A 21,634-nucleotide genomic window follows, 5' to 3' on the forward strand; every position below is an offset into this window, starting at 1 on the left:
CAAGTACTGGGGGGGGTTGAGAGAGCAGGGGAGGGGAGGGGGGAGGGGAAACACTCCTCAAAACAACATTTGGACCACATCACGGCGCCTTTGGCTCCCTCCACAGACCTCAGAGTCTCCACAGGGCCTGAGACACATATCAAAATATCTGGTCACATTCACAGCTCAGCTGACACTGTATGAATATATACTGTGAGCTTATCGCTATAGCAACCAGCGAGGTTTCTGCAAGATCACATAACAACAAAACAGTATTCAGAAAAATGCCCTTGTGTTGTAGCTCGGTGGAATCACTATCACAACTTCACACTGATGATGACAGCACATCTGCGGTTCAAAGAGATGAGTCAGACGAGAAAGAACACGGCCTATTTTTCTGTGTAATTAGCTGATTCACAGGCTCTCGCTGAGTGAACTGAGCACTAAACAGCTGAGCCGTTATTCCTGCTTGTTGTTGTTTTGTTTTGTTTTGTTTTGTTTTTCCCTGGCCTGGTGTCAGCTGGATGTCCGGAGGTCTCAGGTTCTGCGGAGGTCTGAGGTCACGAGGAGTCCTGCCTCGTCCGATTGGTCAGGCAGAGGCTCTCCAGCTGCTGAGCGCGCTCGTTGTGGACAGTCACCAAGTTGCGGTTCTCCTCTGTCAGACGCCGAAACTCCTCCTCCAGGCGGGCTATCTCCATGGCAACCTTCTCATCTTCCACCAGCTCGGCCAGCAACTTACGCCTACATGGACAAAGTGAGATTTTAGAGATCTTAGGAACAGGTGCGAACAAAAAAACAAAAACAAAACAAAAACCTCAGCATTTCTCCAGGATTGACATTTAATTGACTGTCGAGACATTTGTTTATTTCCTGTCTCTTCCCGCTTTCTCCCTCTCAGCTGCTGCTGAAGTTGGAGACTGTCCCAGAATGAACTTGGCTGGAGGCAGCCCAGGGAAACACCCATGGCAGGTTCCAAATTCAGATAAAGGGAGACGATCACACACATTCATACCTATGAGAAAATTTGAGTCTGCAGCTGTCCTGTTTCTAGACTGTGGGAGGACGGCACCAAGATTTAAATCACCATGAAAACAACGCAAACTTACGGGAAGGCCCTCGGCTGAGAGGAAAGCTAGATCCTGCTTGGTGTTGGGCAACAAGACGGCTTGGGAAGACGTGAATGAGACATGGTGAAATATTCATGATGTTAAATACAATTTATATATAGATATTCAACACATTTGGTCCTTATCTATAATTAAATATTATCTGATGATTTTTTTGGTGGTTACTATCATGTGTGATTGTTCAACTAGTATATTATAAGCAGCAGAAGTGCACCAAAAGTACATCACCCTTACAGTATCTATTGAGGCAGGCAGGCCTGGCCTCTGTGAGAAGAAAAGATTTCTTTTATTGCTTTTTATGATTATCTAAGGGGCCACACTTTTTAGTAAAATGTGCTTCATGTCTGTTGAGTTATTCTGTGTGGTAGATGATAAAACCTGAGTTGTTTTAGGAAACAACTCAGTTTTTAGGAAGGGAAACGTTTTAGAGGATGATTTCATTCGCAAAGCTCAGGAAGTGAAGGTAAAGTTCGCTGTTGTTTGCTGTGTGCTGCTAAATTTAGGAGGACACGTTCATTTCCCGTCCGTTTATCTTGCGACAGTGTTTCAGCGGCTCAACATGACTAACTACATTTTTTCCTCTCCCAATAAAACCAGTTGAACTGAAAGACCCTGGCACTGTTTAGGCAGAATGACCTGGCAAACAGCCAGCAGACTTTGGACTTTGAAAGGCTATATAAGCATGTGTGTGTACAACGTGTCACGGCCTCACGCCTGAGTCTGAACGTCTGTGTGTTTATATGCAAAGTCACAAATGAGTGTCTGAACTTTTTGCCTTTTGAAGTCATAAAGAGTCCATTTCTGAACAGAATTATAAATATTTTACAACCTCTTCTGTGTAACACAACTGTAGACAGGGGACTAATGATTTCAAATCTTCTCTGGAGATCCACAAATAAGAAACTATTAAAAAAGACATAACTTGATATAAACTGAAACATATGTATGTCTGTCCATACCCACCATCAAGACTAAAACTTTGAATTCCCTGTTAATCCAAGATTAGAAATTTACCTTGGTGACGTAGCTATTATTTTTGGACACAAACACAAAGACACGTGATGTATGCCTTTAGAACTTCTTTGTACATGACTTCACTATTGTACAGTTACATCATTGTTTTTAACGCTAATTAAGTGCAGATTTTTAACCACAATTTTTCAGCTGCAGGAAAAAACGCTGTTTGTTTGTGTGTGTGTCAGCACAGGAAAATGTGGTACTGGAGACACTCAGCTGTATATGTCTGTGTGCACTGTCTGTCTCCACAGATGTGTAGCTGAGATCAAAATGAGAATTTTGAGTTTGAAGATAAGAGTAGTAGAGTCTTCATGTAATAATGTACATTAACATCTAACATAATGTAGTAATAACTACTGAGTACTCATGTCATGATGAACATTCATTTAATAATATAGTCAAGTACTCATGTAATAATGTAGTAAAGACAAAATAAATAGTGAAAGTAATGCTATTATTGAGTATGAGTACTCATGTCATGATGCAGTAGGCTAAGTACTACTGTATACTGAGTACTCATATGGTTATGTAGTAATGAGGACTGACTAAATAATGTAGTACAGTAATAATCACAGAGTACTCATGTAATGATGTAGTCATAACTAACGAGTACTCACATAATAATGTAGTAATGAGCTCACAGAAGGACTGAAACATCACTGTGTTGAAAGGCATCGTGTCTCCAGCAGGTTTTACCTTTTTAAGAAGCAAGCAAGTTGAAACTTGAATGTGTACAGTATATTGTGTTTGTGTGTGTGTGGGTGGGGGGGGCACAGACAATCTTAAAAAGGGGAAGAGATCTTTTTCAATCAAAAAAAAAAATCCATCCAGAAAGCAGAGAGCCCAGATTGAGCAAAACCTCATCTAATTTACAGTATATACAACACTTTTATGTCATTGAAAGAGGTTCACACTATCACATTAGTTCATTCTGTCCTCTCTGTGTAACACAATTTATGAAGATTTGTGGACATTTATGTTGTTCAGAAAAGTCATGTTTTCACAATGGGGCTATTTCTTGTGTAATTTCCTTTGGCACCAGTAATAGGCTTAAACTTCACTTGACTTAATAGTAATGTCTGAGTCAGTGTTTCTACAGTACAATCACTGACGGGGGTTTCTAAATCTCATTTGGCTTTCAGAACACTAACATTCAACATTTCTGTGTGTTACATTGGTGGAATAAGATTCAGGTCACAGGCATCATGGGATTGATTGAATTGAGTGACTTTGTAAAATAAAAGAAAAATACAAAAGAAAAAAGAAGGAAAATGTTACAGACCAGCATTGTGGGCAAATTCTGGGAAATCCCTAACACAGTGTGTTAACATATAGTTCCCATTTTTCACTTTTTCATCATGTCACTGTACAGTACATGTCTAAAGCTCTCCTCTTTATCTGAATATGATCTTCCCATGACAACAAAGGAAGTACCGACACTTTCATTGTACCACATATGCTGGTGTTAACAGTGCATGACCAATAACAGGAAATATGAACACAGACACTCTTCCATGGAATAACGTCACTGTTGTGATTAATCATTGGTATATGATGTTGTGACCTTAGTATGAAAGAGAACCGTTTGTGTACTGATGTCTAGGTGTGTGCGTGTGTGTGTGCATCTATGTGTGTGAGATCAGTGTCTGCATTAGAAAAGAGTTTCTACCAACCTGACTCATCACACTCTTATCTAAACTCAAGGCTACACTCATCCCATCAGAGTCTGCCTGCTGTTCTCTATTTAGCCCACTGGTGTAGGTTGAGTGTGCGAATGTGTGTGTGTGTGTGTGTGTGTCTTTTTGTTTGTATAGGTGTGGTGGTAGGGTAACAGCAAAGGGCCTTGAAAATCCCTCTGCTAAGACTACCCACAGCTGCTGAGGACACAGGGGACAGTGTGCTCTGTGTGTAGTTGTGTGTCCGTGTGTGCTGTTATCTGCAGGCATACACACTACATACACCTGGCAGTCGTTGCAGTTACAGTCGTTGCTAGTTTGCCCAAATACGAGCCAGAATCAGCCAAATAATCCCGGTGCTAAGTGTGACCTCCATAACTCCACTCATCCCTGTAGATGCTTGATGATGTTGTCTCTAATTGAAAAGTAATTATAACAACAAATACATGTGAAATGAAAGTCACACATTAGCAGCTGTTCCAATATCATGTTGAGGGAACTGCTCTCAGCGGGCCATGTGCTCAATGCTGTAAACAGGCTATTAACATGTGCCATCTGGTGGACATTTGATTTAAAATACCTCACTGCCCTATAGCTGTTTGCATTTATAGCCAGTGTTCAAGCCCTAAACTTTAAATGTGCAACTATATTACAGTAAACGATTCTAATAAATTCTCAATTGGTTTCTTTGACTGCTGATAATGTATCAGTGAATGTTTAAGCAGTTTCTTTCACTTCTTTTTCCCCCATGATTTGAACACAAAACTCTCTGATCTGGAGTCAGTTATGGTCCACTGTCAGTAATATAGAAGTAATTGATTGACTAGAGGCTTACTTGCGGTCCTCGAGAGCTGTCATCTCGTGTTTGACCTGGTGGAACTCTCTGGCCATCCTGCAGTGCTCCTTGTACACATGGACGCTCTCTCTCAGAGACACACAGGGAGGCACCGGCTGCGACCGGTCACACAGATGCGGAGTTATTATATGATTTCAAGATATCAAGCAAAACAAAAACAAAAACATCACACAAGTAACATTTAACCTGGATCTGATATTTGGAACAACACTGTTGACAAAGCTGCCCCTTATGACTCGAGTTAATCTGCTGAATATTTTCTACACTGAATCATCGGCTGTTTAGTCTTAAAAATGTCTGAGGGTGGTGGAAAATGTCTGTCCCACTTTTCTAAGGTCAAAGACTTGTTTTGTGTGACCAATGGGAAAAGTAGCAAATCCTCACATTTAACAAGCTGAAAGCTTTTTTAAAAAATGTAAATAGCAAAATAAATAATCAATAATCAAAAGAGCTGATTATTGCAGAATAAATTCCCTTCTCACCAGCAAGGTTGTTCAGTTATAACTAAAAGGCTGCTAAAGTGCTGCTAAAGTGCTGCTGACCCTCTGACCGTTCCCACAAAGCTCCACAGGCGACTCTGCCATGAACTTTGATCCACTGCAGGATATCTCCCACCATCTACCTCTGTGTCTTGTATCTGTGGTCAACTTCTAAACTTAGCTGCAGATATGGCAATTGTATATTCATATAACATGTACACTATATGAGATCTTTAATGGTTTTATTTACATATCCATGTGAACTATGGTGTTCTACCTTCCTTCTTTTATACAGTGAAACAGTACAGTGTATCACAGCTACAGTATCATTTACCAGCTTACTATTGTTCTCATTTGATACTCTACAGCAACATGCACTTTACGTGACCCTGCATTGGCACTAGGTGAAGGATAATTCAATGACAACGCTAATATCAGAGTGAGCCCACACAGTGAAAACACTGATTCACAGGCTGGATAAACTAAGCCCGAGCTTCTCCTTATTTAGACATTCAACAAAGCCTTAACGGAAAATCCACCCTCGGTTTTTACATCATCAGCCTTTTATTTGTCATCTTTACTCCACTGTTTGTTTCAGGTTAATTGAGATGAATTCTTAATCTCCTCAGTTTTTGTTTAACTTTTCCTCTCCACCTCTTTCTGTTGTTAGTGACGCCCAGAATGATTTCTCATGAGGGACTGAATGTGAACTTGTTTATCCTTGTACATAATATGGTGAGAATAATAACGGTACAGCTAGTGAGCAAGAATATCTAAAATCCAAACTATGTTTACATAAAAGAAAATTACACCATCAAACCACAAAACAGAGCCAGACATGAAATTTGAAACAGTAATAGCTTCTCTCTCTTTTTTTTTTTTATATGATTGCCTTCTCCTCTGTGTTCTACCTCTCTGCTGTTGTGCTGCTCTGCCTGGTTGTGTATTCAATGTGATGTGATGCAACAGTATCTTGTGTTTACCTGTAACCGCTGCTCAAGGTCTGGGAAAGTCTGAGAGAGCTCCTCCACATCTTTGACATCTGTGAAACACAACCCAACTGATTATTGTAAAAATAATCACACCGAGACAGTCATTCATTAAATCCTGAGCTTAAAACCAGAGAATAAGAATAGTGTAATATATATCGTGACATATTAACACAATATTATCAATTACACTTTAAACATTATTAATGATACTAACAGTATTGTGTTTTTTGTATTTTTATGGCTTTTATTCACTATAAACTACATGTTGACTGATAATTAATATAGATTTAGACCTTGTATTAAAGCAGAGGTAAGCGATCCGGTCGTTTTGGCTAATGCTGCGTTCCAGGCAGGCTTTTGAAACCGTAAGTTACAGCTTCAAGTCACGACTTACGACTTTGTAGCGTTCCAGGCAACCCGTAACTCGTGTTTTTCCGACCTGTTTTACCTGTGAAAGTGCACTATAACGGCCACTCGTAACTTCCGACCCGTTAACTTGTACCAGATCGAACTGGTACGACTTCACAGGTCGGAAAAACACGAGTTACGGGTTGCCTCGAACGCACCATAACTTCTTGTCAGCCGATGAAGTTAGCAGCCCCCGCCCTCGTCATGGATCTATTGGTCCTCGTCCCTACGTCACCACATTCACGCGCATCCCTTGGCTGCACACACAGCCCTTCATGCCGTTCTCTCTCCTCATTGGATAAAACTTGTAGGATACGAGGAAAGTTTTCTCCTCGACTCAGAGCAGAGCAGAGTGACTGACAGACCCGTGTTTCGGTCCAAACACTCTATGTAAGTGATTGCTGTCGGAAGATATAACTTATATTAACACAAAAATATCGCTTACTTCTGCTTTAAGTAAAAGCAGCAGTAAAATCTAACTGTTAAAAGTACAAGTTGCAGTTATATTAGAATTTTCCTGACGTTAATATGCAGATGTATCAGTACGAAGTGTTGCATATAACAATACAGTATATTTAAGCAATGTTTCCATATCTTATTGTATGTTGTGTTGTATTTATGCCTTGTTATCATCGGTGAAGTTTCTGATGCTTCTACTTTCAGTGTTTGTACTTTCCAACTCTGGTTCTGAGATTGTTTTCCTTTCCTCTAGACATTTCCATTCATTTGAGCACTCAATGAAAATCAGTCTGCAATGCCTCAACTCTGCGACAGACTGTTCTCTCACATTTAAGTTGGAATCACGAGGCGATTACGTGCATTGATTGTGTCGAAAACACTGGATCATTGGAATTTATCTGTGTCTGCTTCTGTTGGAGGACAATGTGAAGTCTGTGAATCTCTAATGAACAAGCTTTTGTCTTCAGCACCGTGATTGACTGCGTACAGGCTTAATCTCCCTGCAGGTTGACTTTCATGGCGGGCATTAATGGCCGTTTGCCTAAAAAGCCGGAAATCTTTCCCATCTCCTTTGGAAAGTTATCTCAGCTTCATTTGGTGAATCAGCACAGTGAATAATGTCCTCTCAGTGTCTACATTTTCACATTCTTATGCCCTTCATATACGCTAAATTTACTTCCTCTCCAGGCGCTTCCTTTAATGCATTTCCCCGCCTCATAAAATGGCCCAAAATGAAACACTATAGGGGCCTCTTATATGACACAACAACATAGCAACACATTGCTACACGTATAAATGAGCCACCATCTCTTGCTGAGAAGCAGTAATGAGCTGTCACACTGAAAGACGTGCAGGGTAGGAAGACAGAGATAGACAAAACACAGAGAGAACAGACAGGCCAGATGTATGGACAGAGAGGAGGTTCAGACACAGACAGCCAGACAGCCAGACAGACAGAAACAGACAGGTTGTCTGCACCAGCCTCTGCCTCGCCAGTAATGTCCCCCTGGAGGTGGAACACATGTGGAGAATCCTGGGATGATGCAACTTTCTAAAAGCGGGAGTATTAGTGGACCAGCCTGCAGCCAAGGGGCCAATTATGATGTGGAATAAATACAGTTCTCATGCTTAGGATTGACACAGCGTGGGGTTATAACTATGCCTGGCATTAAGTCATGAAGGGCCTAGAGGATGATCCCCAGACGGTGTGCAGGTCTCAGCCCCCCCCCTCCTCCTGCTGAGAAACAGGAGTTCAGAGAGACAACAACATGATCGCCTGGGGAACATCCAAAGTTTGATTTTGGAGCTCAGGGTCGTAACATGTCTGGAGCTAAAACTAAAATAAGGTGTGTGAGCATGATACTGTGCAACTGATGTGATGTTTAAGATCCATCAAAGAGTGAAGCAGCCCACAACGAGAGCAAGCAGCTTCAGGAAACAAAGTGAAAGTAACTGAATTACAGGTAAATGGGTTGGTCTAAAAACTGGATGGATATGATGACACATTTTGAAAGAGGACATAGTTGCCCTGTGCAAATTAAACGTCGAAACATGGAGTCAAGTGTGTCTCTACCTCAGGGTCAAATCTGAGCGTCCTGCTTCCTTATCTCACTTCCTAAGAGAAAGACAAGGGGAGGGATCTGGGGTGGGTGGAGTAGGACCGCAAGTGTTAACTGCTTATAAATATAGGCCAGTGTTCTAAAAGCTGAGCAGTGAATCAGGCAGCAGGACACTGTTAGTATTAGAGGAGAAACCTGACTCTGCTGTTGCATTGCTGCAGCTGCCGTCCCAGGGCCTGGCCCCACTGCAGTAAAACATCCTGACAGACAGACACACAGACAGACAGCAGCTAGCTCCATCCAGCAGGACAGACATGTGCATGTTTTGTTTTAAATCACGCAACCTCCTGTGAGGGTGCGTACATGTGATGTTTTTTTTGTTTTTTTTTTGCAAAGTGCACAGCTGCAGACGCGTGTGTGGTGGTTTGTTTTTAATATGATGCGGGTCCTACAGAAATAGAGGGAGCACCTGTCTCAGCTACAGCATAGAAGAATGAACACAGTTAAAGTGGTGGGGTGTGATGGGAGGAGGGGTGGGGGTGGAGGGGGCTGCAGCGGGCAGATTGTGGCTGTCTGTTTTGGTGGGGGGAGGAATGCTGTGCATGTGTTCCACACATACTGGAAATGCAGTGAGAGTAGAGCTCCGGGCTTCGTCAGGTGTTAAATGATCACTTGAGTAATAGGTGCAACTACACTCAAAATAAGATGTTACCATGATTTGAGATACCAGACAGGTGTGTGCGTGTGTGTGGGAGGGGGGTAGGGGTGGTTTGTGGATGGCTACATGCATTCATGTGTGTGTGTATATTGTGTGTGTGTCATGTGTGTGTGTTTACCTGATGTGTCGTCGAGGCTGAAGGCGATTCTAACTTCAGATTTATCAGGAGACACTCGTCTGGTTGAGGTGATCATTTATCCCTTCACGAGGCCACAGGCACAAAACAGAGCTGTTAGCACAATCACGAGGATCTCATCAAAGACCAGTGATGATGTAACAAAGGCATGATTGGTTGGTCAAGTGAAAACATTTAATAATCTATAATTCAATATGATTTCCTGCCTCTGTCTGGTTCACGTGGCTGTGACTGGATGTGTGGGTTTTATTTTAAACTTGGATCAAACTTGAAAAGTGAGGAAGCCACCTTAGGTCGTCTTTCAGCACTTTTTCCTCACTTTTCTTTTAACTATTTTATGAAACAAACCAATTGCTTGATCATAATTAACAGTCTGAGCTTCAAATTTGATGTTTATACTGAATCAAATCTGCCGTGGAAATTAAAAAGTTCAGGGTTGTTTTTAATTCCAGTTTCCTTTCCCAGCAGGAAAAACTGACATGTGAACTCAGCAGGTGAGGCGACCGGCTAGAATGAAAGTCTGCAGACCCGTTGATAAAGCATGTGATTAAACCACAGCTATGAAGGTACGGAGCCCTGTAAACATATACTCACACGGACGGACGGACACACACACACACACACACACACACACACACACACACACACACAGCCAGTGGTCATGCATTTAGAGTTGCAGAGGGATTAAATAATTAGGGAGCTTTGACAGACTGGCTCTGAGGTCTGGATTCTGCATGCCCCCTTCCAGTGAAGGTACATGCTTTTTATATCAGGGCATTTGCCTCCTTTAACCCTGCTAAACCCTCTGTATCACACAGCAAACCTCAATGACCTTCTACAACATCAAGTAATACTATAGAAGCCTGAGTTCTGCATGCATGTCTCTCTGGGTTATCAAAGAGTTGAAAGAGTGAGAAGTTGTGATGCTGTTCTAAAGGTGTGGTCATAAAGCATAACAAGGTGTTAGTGAGTGAAATAGGAAAACAGAGCACATTAGTGAGCACATAGTTTACGTTAGGATGGAGAGCAGTTTGCAGTGGGAAGCTGAAAGACACACAACAGGCCGTTATTGTTACCTGAGGCAGCTGCGAGCACGAGCCAGGAAATGCAGTGTAGTTTAGTAAAGTTTAAGCTCAGGTGGTAGTGGACGTCCCACGGTGCTGAGTGGTCCTGTCTGTTCCACCCGGTCGGATCAGGAGGAGACAAAAAAAAAACAAAAAAAAACGCGCAGATCGCCTCTCTGCGCAAATTCCAAGCAAAAGATGGCACAAGTATCTCTCACAGGACTGGCCTCCTCTCCCCTCTGGACACTCCAGATGGACTGCTTTCTGTTTCTCAAAGTTTTTTTTTCTTCCCCTCCACACTCTCAAAAGAAACTCCAACAGCTTTCAACTTCGCGTGGGCATTGGACACGTTAATATCCGCGGACCCGCAGCCACGCGGCGCACACAGCAACACAACAGGGAGGCAGCCAGGGGAGGAATGCCGTCCGCTGTCCCCCTGTGGCGGCCCGGGTCCAATTAAATGTCTCAGATGACATGACTTTAGCCCGCAAAAATGCCCATAGCTCCGGCACTGCTTTGAGTGACACGGTCATGCCGGGATGGTCTTTGGCTGTGCAATAGCTGTGCAATGAGGCAGTTGCTCAGAATGAATATCTCTTGCTAGAATAGCTCCCGTGGAGGAAAATAGAGAACCCCCCCCCCCCACCCTCGTGTGTTTATCTTGTGAGAGGGAGGTTTTAGGGAGGGTAAACACACCTAAACCCAGGTGACACACTTGTAACACTTTAGGGGAGTTTCATGCATTACACTATAAAGACTGTTGTGACTTATAGGGTTAATATGAAGGGACACTCCATCAGTTTAACAAGAGAGTCTTGAGTTTTTCTTCCACACAGAGAGGGAGGAAGACTGAGTGGCTGTAACAGTGACACTTCCAATAAAAGATGACCTCATGGGATGACCTCAGAAACATGTGATCAATTTCATGCATGACCACTTCCTTCCTGAGCTTGCACATGGAACTGCATGGCTGTGTGCAGATCTTTACAACCAAAACAATTATTGTAAGATAATACAGCTTTTTTTTTTTTTTTTTTTTTGGAATGAGTCTACATTTTGATAAGTACTGATGCTGATGAAGATATAATTATGTAATTTGTATTAGATTATAGCAGTGATTCTAAACGTAGCCTGAGGGGGTTAGAAAAAAGAGGAGGTAGGCTATTAGTGTTTTGGGGTTTTTTTTTTTGTAGCACATGCACTGTGGAATTGATGAGGATGTTTTCTAAATTAACAGCATGTTTGTGTCTTTGCATGTGTGTTCCTTGTTGCAGTGCATTGAGCTCTCAGGGGCCACTGTATAAAATATCTAAAGCAAAAATGTCATCAGATCGGGACTTCTTCACAAATGAAATTGGAGGCTGTGGTCTAATTGTGTCAGAAGAGAAGTCTGTTGGGTAAAATGTGAGCCATTTCATCTTTGCTGATCTTCGCCATTACAACAGCTTATTGTTGTTGATCCCTGATCAGCTGTTGTGTATTACAATGGTGAGTTCTTGTTTGCAGTGAACCGCAGGGAGATTGTGTAGTGTAAACTTATATGCATCACTTGAGTTGCCTCGGGACAGGGGCAGGTTGTGACAAAGGAACTATTTGTATTCATCATCATTCAAATAGTGGTGAAGTTTGTAAAATGTTATTTACAATAGACAAATATAAACCACTGTCACAAACTTTCTGTGAGTTGAGACAAAAGGTCTTAGAAACATCCACAGTCTGCCTCCAGCCTCAGTGTTGCAATCTTTTAAAAAAAAATTCTTTATTCCAGAGTGTCCCTATAACAGAGTAAAACATTTACACAGCTGCATTTCTTTTAAAAGATGCAAATTAAATCTTGTGATTTATTCATCCTGTGATTTTTATCTTCTGTTTCATATAAACTGTAGGGTTAAGAGTTCCTTCATGGGCTGGAGAAAGATTCTCCTGGTCTTTAAGATAGATAAATAAACCATTTGAAACTCCCCCGGATTATCTGAAGCTCACATCATGGCAAAGCTGAAACAAACAGAAACAGAGCAGGTTGTGCTTGTTTATACTGTAATATCCAAACAAATGAACAAAAGTTTACATGATTTTAACTTGTAAACTGGAGGAAGAGGCAAGCTGATTTCCATCTGTTCTGTTTATGCCTCGACATTATTTTCATGACCAGAATTCATAACAGGCCTACGCAGCGTTGTAATAATGATAAGCTGACCTCAAGCCTGTGAGAATGGGTTTGAAAGAAAAAAGGCGGCATCATAAATTCAGCCCTGCGGTTGCTGCGCAGGCTTGTTTTAATGTTTTGATTTACTGATCCGTTGCTTTGTATCCATAAGGCCACTTCACCTGCACGCCAGCAGATGACAGCATTCCCCCTGAATTATTTACTGCTGGGCTCTCAGGTGGCGAGAGAGAAACACAGACAGAGATGGAGAGAGAGAGAAACATAGAGATAAATGATGCTCTGCACCTCCAAGAGTCCTCCTCCTCCTCGTTTGTCCTCATTGACAGGCTGTTGACACAGACCTGGCTTATCAGCCCCAGAGACTGTTCATCTCATTGTGATGGATGGGACACACTCAAACGTCTGCCACTCTCTCATGCTGGAGTCATAGTTTAGGTTTGATTCTCCTGCACTTTGTGTTTACAGTTGAGCGACTCGTGTAAAGCCAGACTCGACAGGTTGAAGGGATTTACAAGTGTGACACACAAGGAGGAAGATTTTTTGACTAATTCTATAAGAAATGCACAAATACCTCATTATATAAGACACACTTTGTAATGCAGCTGGTTTTATTTTAAAAAGATGGTCAGGGTTTTCAGTGTTTTCCGAATTATTTCCATATAGTGACCGTTCTGAGCTGTCTCTCTCTTTCCTCCGCCTCCTTTCAATCTTCTTTTTTCCATCTGTGCATGTGGAATAAATGTATGGATCATAGCCTCTGACCCTCTTTAAACAGACAGATGCCACTATCCCTTCCTCTCCCTCCCTGTGGTTCCTTCACCAAGGTCGTTAGACTCTGTGCTTCAAGATCATTGAGACAAATAGTCTCTGTTGGCGAAACGAACAAGGTTATGAGCACAGGTGAGGAGAGGAAAATTGTTCCACAGCAGAGCAAGAGTTCAGGTGAGGTCAACTAAGGTTAGTAAGAAGGAGAAGAGTCCTGCTCGTAGGAAGCATAGGATGGCAAGGTCAGGGTTGTAATCCATGGCCTCATTCATGACGGATTAGGTAATGATAAAAAAAAAAAAAAAAAAAAAAAAAAATGCTGCCTTTGGTTTTGATTAAGAATTATGGGGTTAGGAGATTAGAGACAACCAAACGCTATTACGTTGGACTGAGCCCAATCCCAGAATTAATCTGAATACCAAAAAAGAGAAAACTCATTACATGAAGAGATTAAGAAAAGCTTGGTCCAATTCTCTAAGGATGCACACAAACCGGCGCGCACAATCCACCCCGAGACATGTCACAACAAAAACCTCTGACTTGAGCAATTTATAACGCATTTATACCCATTCATTGCTCTTCCCTGTTTGAAATGTGGTTGCTTTAGCTGGGCAGTTTTGATACTTGAGATGCTGACATGAGTGATAATGATATGTATTACTGTCCCATGCTCACAGCGATCCATCCATCTTCTCTACACTTTCTTTCTGACTCTTTGGCATCAAAGAGATTTTCCATATGATCACATAGGCTACTACAAGTCCAGTCCAGTGTCAGTGCATGGAGCAGGTGTGCATTAAGACTAAAGGGGGTGAAAGAGGAAGGAGGGAGTGAAAGTAGGTGCTGATGAGGAGAAGATATTAAAGGGGTTGGGCAGGAGGTGGCAAAGATAGAAAGAGCATGGGTGAACTCTTCCAGTGATCTTCTTCTTTGGTTCATTTATTTCACCCTGAGGATGTAAACAAACTTACACCTGAGGAAACTGTGTGTGTTTTTGTGGAATGGGGCTCCTGAATCTCGTAAAACTCATTGGGACGACGGTATTAACGCCGTTACAACTGTTTGCTCGTTTTGCCTGTGTACCAGTGTCAACTTGATGTGTTTGTGTGCGTTCGGGCATCAGCGTTGATTATCCTGCTGCTGGATCCTGATGAGTGGAGCTTTATTCAAATTCTGGTGTGTGTGTGTGTGTGAGTCAGTCAGTGATGATTGCCACCGGAGCTTTCTGTGCTCCTGCTGCTGAGAAGGTAATTGTGCTGAGGATGATGTGAGTGTTGTCATTTCTCATTCTGACTCCCTGTGACATTAGAGGTCAAGGCCAGTGGGTTGCCAGGGGAAAGAGCTTCCTGGGGTAAATGTGTTTGTTTGAGCGGTGATTACAGGAAAAGCTCATATGTAAATTAGTCTTAAATGAAGTTTACCTAAGCATCTATATGAGTTTTGATAAGGGATTCTTGCTGCAATGTGATGGATTTCCAAAATGCAGGTCTTATGTTGATATTATGGTTGCATGTTTGGATTATAAATTATGTATAAAGTGCCTTAAAACTATTGGCATGTATGTTAGTGTATATAACATGCACGCCAAGACACATGTCAAGTACTTTAAGGGAAGCAGAACTCGTTGCAGCAGAAGCTTTTCACTTCCTTGTTCACATCCACTGGGATCCACTGTCACCACTGGGAGCTAAAATCTCCCCTCAGGCTTTTAAATTCGACAGCAGCAAACAGGACAAAAAAATGACTTGTAGAAAAACAAGACAGTTCCCAGGGGAACAAAGAAATTGTGTTTTGTCTTTGACCCCCTGAGAATTTCACAGGTGAAATAAAAAGCTAAAAAAAAAGAAATGCTTCTCATCTTGTCCTTTCCTCCCCCATGTATCCCATCCCTTCTCTGGTCCACAGACAGCTATATTTCATGATCACAAGCTTTCGTGGAGCTATGTGCAGCTCTGTATGTATGTGTGTGTGTGTGTGTGTGTGTGTGTGTGTGTGTGTGTGAGTGAGAGAGAGAGAGAGAGAGAGAGAGAGAGAGAGAGAGAGAGAGAGAGAGAGAGAGAGAGAGAGAGAGAGAGAGAGAGAGAGAGAGAGAGAGTGATTTGATGTCTGTAATGTTGGCACTTGAAGGGTATGAAACAGCAGGTGTGTTCCTGACTTTCCTTGGAGGTCCTTATCTTTTTTTTCACTGGCCAGGGTTGGCTGTTGCAATCTGCTCTGAAGCTGCTGAAGCTACCTGCTGGAAGGCACACAAAGAAACACACACCACACCAAACACACACACACCGCTGCCAACCATATACAACAACAAAAATAACAACAAATTGGACGACTGTTTTAAAAAAATGCAAAAATCTTTTTACTCTGAAAATCAGTGAAGTTGTCGAACATTTACACAATGGGGGAGTCTATAAAGTGTGTGTGTGAAGATCCAACTCTGCAAACTGCTCACAACAGTGAACTACATCCATGAGGGAACAGCAATGGTTTTTCACTACGAGAGAGCTTTCATTCATCAGCTGCTTTAAACATTAGTAACGTTGATACAAGGCCAAGACTTTGTCGACTACATCTACAGTATAATGTATAATCCGTACACATACAGTATAAAGATAGGGGTGATGATGAGGGAACAGCTTCATATCAGTCAGTGGAGCACAAAGAGAGAATTCAGACAGCCGTCTCTGATCTGTCGCCCTTTTTAGATCCGAGGCTCAAGTGCTGGAGTCCCGTCTCCCTCCCTCTCTCTTTGCAGTACGTTTGGGTTGACAGAAGATGCAAGCCGACCTTGCTCCGCTGTGGGGTCGCGACCTTCTCCGCATGCCTTTGTAACACTGCAGGGAGATACCCAGCTCCTCCATCATGGCGCTAAAAGATACGCACTGCTAAAGAGAACAACAAAGGAAGGATCAGGTTCAGACACCAATAAAGCTGACTCATTAAAAAAACTCGTTATGACCTTTTAGAGCCAGCGGTTTAAAGACCGCATGTGAATGTGCATAAAAATGACTGCAGATCCATAAAATTATAAGATATAATCAAAGTCAATTTATATTCTGTGTTGCAAGTTAGCAGTGGCTTCAGGCATTGTGGCCTGCAGCTGAATGTGAGACTGAAAGTCAGTCTGAAGTCTGACCTGGCAAACAGCAGAAATAACAAGAGTCGCAAAAGACATGTAAACTCTGTTGTCTCATCACAAAATCTAATTACACAGACAAAAGATGAAGGACAGCGTCTGCTGTGCAACATCCTAATGCAGAGAGCTATGAATTCATAATATGCTAATTATTTGAAATTACCAAAGAGAGGGCAATCTGAAATGAGAAGCCCCAGGCTTATTTGATTCTGCGCAATAATACATTGCACCAAACTCATTAATCTTCAATCGTGTTTATTTGCCTTTTATTTTGCTCTCCTCCTCGAACGGTATGCTTGCCAAATTTATTTTGTAAATTATCTTCCGCGCACACAAAGTTGCACAAAGTCATCCCATTTTTTATCTGTCCGTCTTCCATCCGTGGACCAGAGAAGGTCCTCCTCTTTCATCCTCAGGCGTCGCCCACGGCTCCTCAAAGGAGTATGGCTTCCTGCAGGGTTTCTCACCAAACACCGGCAACACTCACAATCAGTTAAGAACCTTTCCTTATAAACTAACTCATAACAAACCCAGACCTCAACGACTTGGAGAGAGGAGCAGCAGCTACAGATAACAGCCCTGAATTTTTTTTTTTTTTTTTAAATCAATTTATTTATTCATTTTTGGATTTCAAGTATGGAATTAGTTTACCTGTAATATCCGAAACTTAAAGTTTCTTGGCACCTGGCTGTCCACTTACTTTGAGACACACATTTGTACATAAACGACACAAACAAAACACATCCCATCAAAAAGAGTGTTGATTCTGGTCTAATATAATGAGTTATTTTACATAATTATCTTACATGCACTAATTCTATTTCATTTAACGATGATAATAGTTTATATTTGGCTGTACCCAACTGAATATTTTCTTTTGGCTGTATTTTATAGAGGAATAGATCTTATAGATGGATGACATGGTGAGTCCTGTGGTGCAGTTAGGACTGTCTCCCTCATCCATCATTACTCCAGTTAATAAAACATCCAGCAGTCACCACCACTTATATATATGAAACCACAACTTTACTCTTGGCTTTGGAGCAGTGTCAGGGGACGTATTAAACCCAACATGTTGCTCCATCACTGTTATCCAAATTTCAGCCAACCAAACCAGTCTACCAAAGAGCTTAATGAGGAGGAAAATATTCAAATAACTTTTCCTATCTTTTGATTTCCCACAAGGCGCTGAAAGTCTGCCTCCAAAGTACACACAGATGCCTACTGAGACTTTGGTGAATGAGGCAAAACGTTTGGGCTGGTGTTAGACGGCTACTTAACCAGTGCAGGCTGAAAAAACAGCTTAACACCAGGGCAGTGCTGCACAGGTCTGTGTTGACTTTCTGAACTTAAATGCCACATTTTTCCAACGACCATGAATTTTAATCAAGTTTGAGCTTAAAATAAAACAAAACAGGTAACATGTTTTATCTTTCCCAATGTCCTGGGTGTATCCCAGAGAGTGAGTCAGTGTATTTATGTTTGTTTGTGCGGTGGTGGTCTGAAACTGTATTAGAAAGATAACTGACACCACAAGAAGCAGAGGCATTTTGCAAGGACGCAATGTGCACAAGGGGTCGGCTATTGAAGGTTGAATGGTGTTGTTGATTAGGACTGGGATGGGGTATTTCCAACCGGGACAGGCAGAAGGACACCTGATTACAAACCTATGGTGTAGCCAGGGTTATGAGCTGTAAATGTGCTGCCATGACTACTCTGTGTCATCCCCCAGCAGCCTGCCGCTCTCCAGATCAGTAGATAAGGAGGTGCCAGAGGAGGAGGTGGATCCACGCCGCTGAAACTGACGCGACTGCACCCCGTAAAAGAAACAAAAGGCCTGATGGAGGCATGGGAAGAAAAGAAAGGAGGGGATGGAGAAGAGATTTGTAAAAGAAAATAAAAGAGAAAAAACAGAGCAAAGCATAAAAGATGGAAAACCAAGGCAAAGAAAAAGAACTAATCATGTGAATGTTTTGTCATGTGGAGCTGCCAACTCAATGTTTCTTTGCAATACTTTACCCTTTTTCTTACTGTGCAAGACTGACACACTGCTGTGCTTTAAATCCATTAACTGAGTTTCTTACCAGCAAGTGCAAATATGATCGAGCTAAGAACAACTAACAAAAAAAATATCTCATAACAAACCCCAGATTCCTCGGAGAGAATAACCTCTAATCCACTCATTAGTCATCATCACTCACTCAGCAGCTCCTCGCCCTCCTCCGCTCACCTCCTCTATGTCTGCGTTCCTGCGGGCCTTGTAGATGAACTCTCCGATGGCCACGAACACGGAGAGGACCAGACCGGCAGCCAGGACGATGAAGATGCCCCCGATGTTTTCCACGCCAAGAGCGCTGGCCTCTTTGTTGTCCTCCTCCGGGCAGCCGTTACCTCTCCACCACTTCTCCTTCATCATGTGTAACTTTCCCTCCTCCTGTAGCTGCAGGATGGCAATGGTCACTTTGTCCCTGTATGGAGAACCTGGAAAGTGACAAAGTGTTTCTATTTGTTATGTCTTATGCATAAATACATTTAAAAGCTACAATTAATAATGTAACCAAAGTGATTTTGAAATTTAAGCCTTTTGCTACATGTATAAGAACAGAATTAACTGGGTGTGAGGAGCAACGTGTACCTACATTTATCTTGAGGATAGAAAACACTTGCATTTGTAATATTTTTTGCTGCTTATATTCAAATAGCAGCATATGCACATAAATTTGAATACTGTGAGTGAGGAGTGTAGAGATTCCTTAGTCCTTTTAAACAATTTTGTGATTTTGGATTATGGGCCATATGATTGCTTGACATTACTTATATACTATATGAGTCAGTACTTGGTGGCATTGTGAGTACGAACTGATGTTGTAACCCTGAAGTTGCCTGAGGTGACTGACTGGGACCAATGACGAGATGAGAAGAGAAGAGCCTATAGAAATGAATGAAGGAGGAGGGGATGAAGTACTGTAGATACAAGAAATGTATTACATCCTAGTGTGTGTCCAATGAGACTCCAGGGCCGGAAACATCCACGATCACTCGTTGATCAGGTGAGAAAAGATCTGAATGCTACCGGCGCTCAGTTGTGTTTCCTGTCTTTGACCACGAACCTGAACCTGCACATCCTCCCTGTGCTGTGAAAAAAAAAAATCTTCCTGCCTTTGCATCAAAGAACAAAAACAAAGTGACTGGAACAACTGGTCCCTAGTAAAGCCATCACTGGACCCCCTGCAGTTCGCCTGCCAGCCCGGTGTCTAAGAGCCGAGGGAGGTTGCATCATGTTCCTCTTTGCTCTTTGATTTTTCCTGAGGTTTTAATGGTCGGTCGTTCATCTGACCTACTTTGGATGATGCTCAAGGACATGCAGGCAGTCGCCCCTCTCAGTGTCACAGATTAAAGTGACACTAGAGGGGTCACCCACAGTAACAGGCCCATCACAGGTGTTGACCCGTCCCCCCCTCCTTCACCCTTCACGTCTCGGCCCCTCATATCAAGCCACCTCTCTTCCTCCTCTTGTAGCCTGCACCGACAGGGAGCGGAGGCTAAATACAGAGAGATGATGTGAGCTCAGCCGAGCTGCAGCTCAACATCAAAGTGGACAGGATTAGCAACACCGCTGTCTTGTACAAGAGGGGTCAGAGCCAGCTTAACTCTCTGAGGAGGCTCCGCTCGTTTGCCATCTTCTTCCATTCTGTGGCGGCCATTATTGTTTTTTAACGCTGCAGAATATTTTCTACAGAGAGCAGCAGGCTCGTCAGGGAGGCTGGTTTGCAGATATACTGTATATTCTGAGATTCCATATCTTACATAAGAAAAGTGGCACTAATTACTTTACAATATACACAGCATGTCCTAGATGTTGACAACCAGTGGACATCTCATGGTAATTACAGAAATGAACTGGATCGGGGGGGGGGGGGGGGGGTCCGCCCTCATTATTTCCATTGTTGCACCCACACATGTATAAATGTACAGTCCATCCTGTATATCTGTGTATGGATGTGTGCAGCTCATGCTGGTGTGGGGGCAGGTGCTTGTTTTAAGATAGGGTTTCTCAACGGGGGTGGTACCGCCCCCCAGGGGGCGTTCTGAACTTTGTGGGGGGCGCTGGGAGCGTGAGGGCTGAGAGGGGGGCGCTCAGGCAAAAATGGGGGGCGCCACAACTTGGCTTGTACAAAGTTCATTTGAGCTCTACTTTTTAAAATTTAATGGTTTCCCAACTTTTTAAGTGCAAATAACCGACATAAATAACCTACTTTTCAACTGATTTTACCCGCAAATCTAACACTCATAATGCGGGAAATTCCCGCACACGTTTCAAACCAACCATAGTGCGCACTACAGGAGCGCTGCGTCAGACGGTCTGACTTAAAATGACACACACACGTCTTTGTTTGTATAGGCTTGTTTGCCTGTACTGAATGAAGCTGGGTTGATTTTTTTTAATATACCAAGTAGGCTACAGCCACACGTTAGTGTAGGCTACAGGATGAAGACAGAGGAACAGCAGAGCGCCTCTGACAGCCCGTCCCTGCGAGGAGCAGGTGTGCCTCCTTTTTTTTTTTTTTTTTTTATAGCAGCGGCGTCTTTACAGGTGAAGCACGCGCACATGTCCGCCTGACTTTACCCGACAGGATTTTCCTGCCGATCTAAGGTGATTTTTGGCCGCCACCTTAATAGTTACAGCGTGCATGTGGGGTAGTTCAGATTGAATGATGTTGCGTCTTGCACAAACCCCCCCAAAAAAAAAAAAAATTGAACCGCTGTGTAGTTGCAGCAGGGCCGGATCAATACCCCCAGGGGCCCCTGTCCCCCCTAACATCCACACCCTTAACCATCTGAGGTTGGAGGCCATTTTCAAATTTTTTTTTCCAATAAATTCACCTTTTTAAAGTAGGCTAGTACTTGCAGATGTAACGATACCTGGGTCGTCAAGTCTACCCCCGCAGCCCCCGCATACCATAACCACCCCTGCCTGTAAAGCTAGGTTTCCACCGAATCAACGATCTTTTTTTTTTTTTTTACCGCAACATAGGGTTCACCTCATGATATCGTTTGCATTTTGAGCATTAAAACTTCCATAGTCTGTAGTTTTCTTT

At 42.6% G+C, this 21,634-nt stretch overlaps 2 protein-coding genes across 4 annotated transcripts in view; both read right to left on the reverse strand.

The window, feature by feature from the left end:
- Positions 1-53: 53 nt before the first annotated feature.
- map3k7cl (map3k7 C-terminal like) lies at positions 54-10,950 on the reverse strand. The gene is made up of 5 exons (XM_083987136.1): positions 10,483-10,950; positions 9,389-9,470; positions 6,118-6,176; positions 4,635-4,750; positions 54-720 (listed from the first exon to the last, which is right to left on the reverse strand). The coding sequence occupies exons 2-5, from the start codon at positions 9,462-9,464 to the stop codon at positions 540-542; spliced, it is 432 nt and encodes a 143-aa protein (XP_083843262.1). The 5' UTR covers positions 9,465-9,470; positions 10,483-10,950; the 3' UTR covers positions 54-539.
- A 5,163-nt stretch (positions 10,951-16,113) lies between these two features.
- The window catches only part of grik1a (glutamate receptor, ionotropic, kainate 1a), a gene marked incomplete at both ends in the record, with an annotated part of 35,033 nt that continues 29,512 nt past the window's right edge, over positions 16,114-21,634 (reverse strand). For 2 of the 3 annotated variants that reach the window (XM_083987424.1, XM_083987425.1), the window contains 2 exons: positions 16,114-16,281; positions 18,766-19,016. In XM_083987424.1, the coding sequence (XP_083843550.1) occupies positions 16,114-16,281; positions 18,766-19,016 (419 nt within the window). Of the gene's footprint in view, positions 16,282-18,246; positions 18,373-18,765; positions 19,017-21,634 lie in introns of those variants that run through there. The other variant, XM_083987426.1, reaches the window with a different exon arrangement.

This window comes from Trachurus trachurus (genome assembly GCF_905171665.1).
Source record: "Trachurus trachurus genome assembly, chromosome: 14".
Lineage (NCBI taxonomy): Eukaryota > Metazoa > Chordata > Actinopteri > Carangiformes > Carangidae > Trachurus > Trachurus trachurus.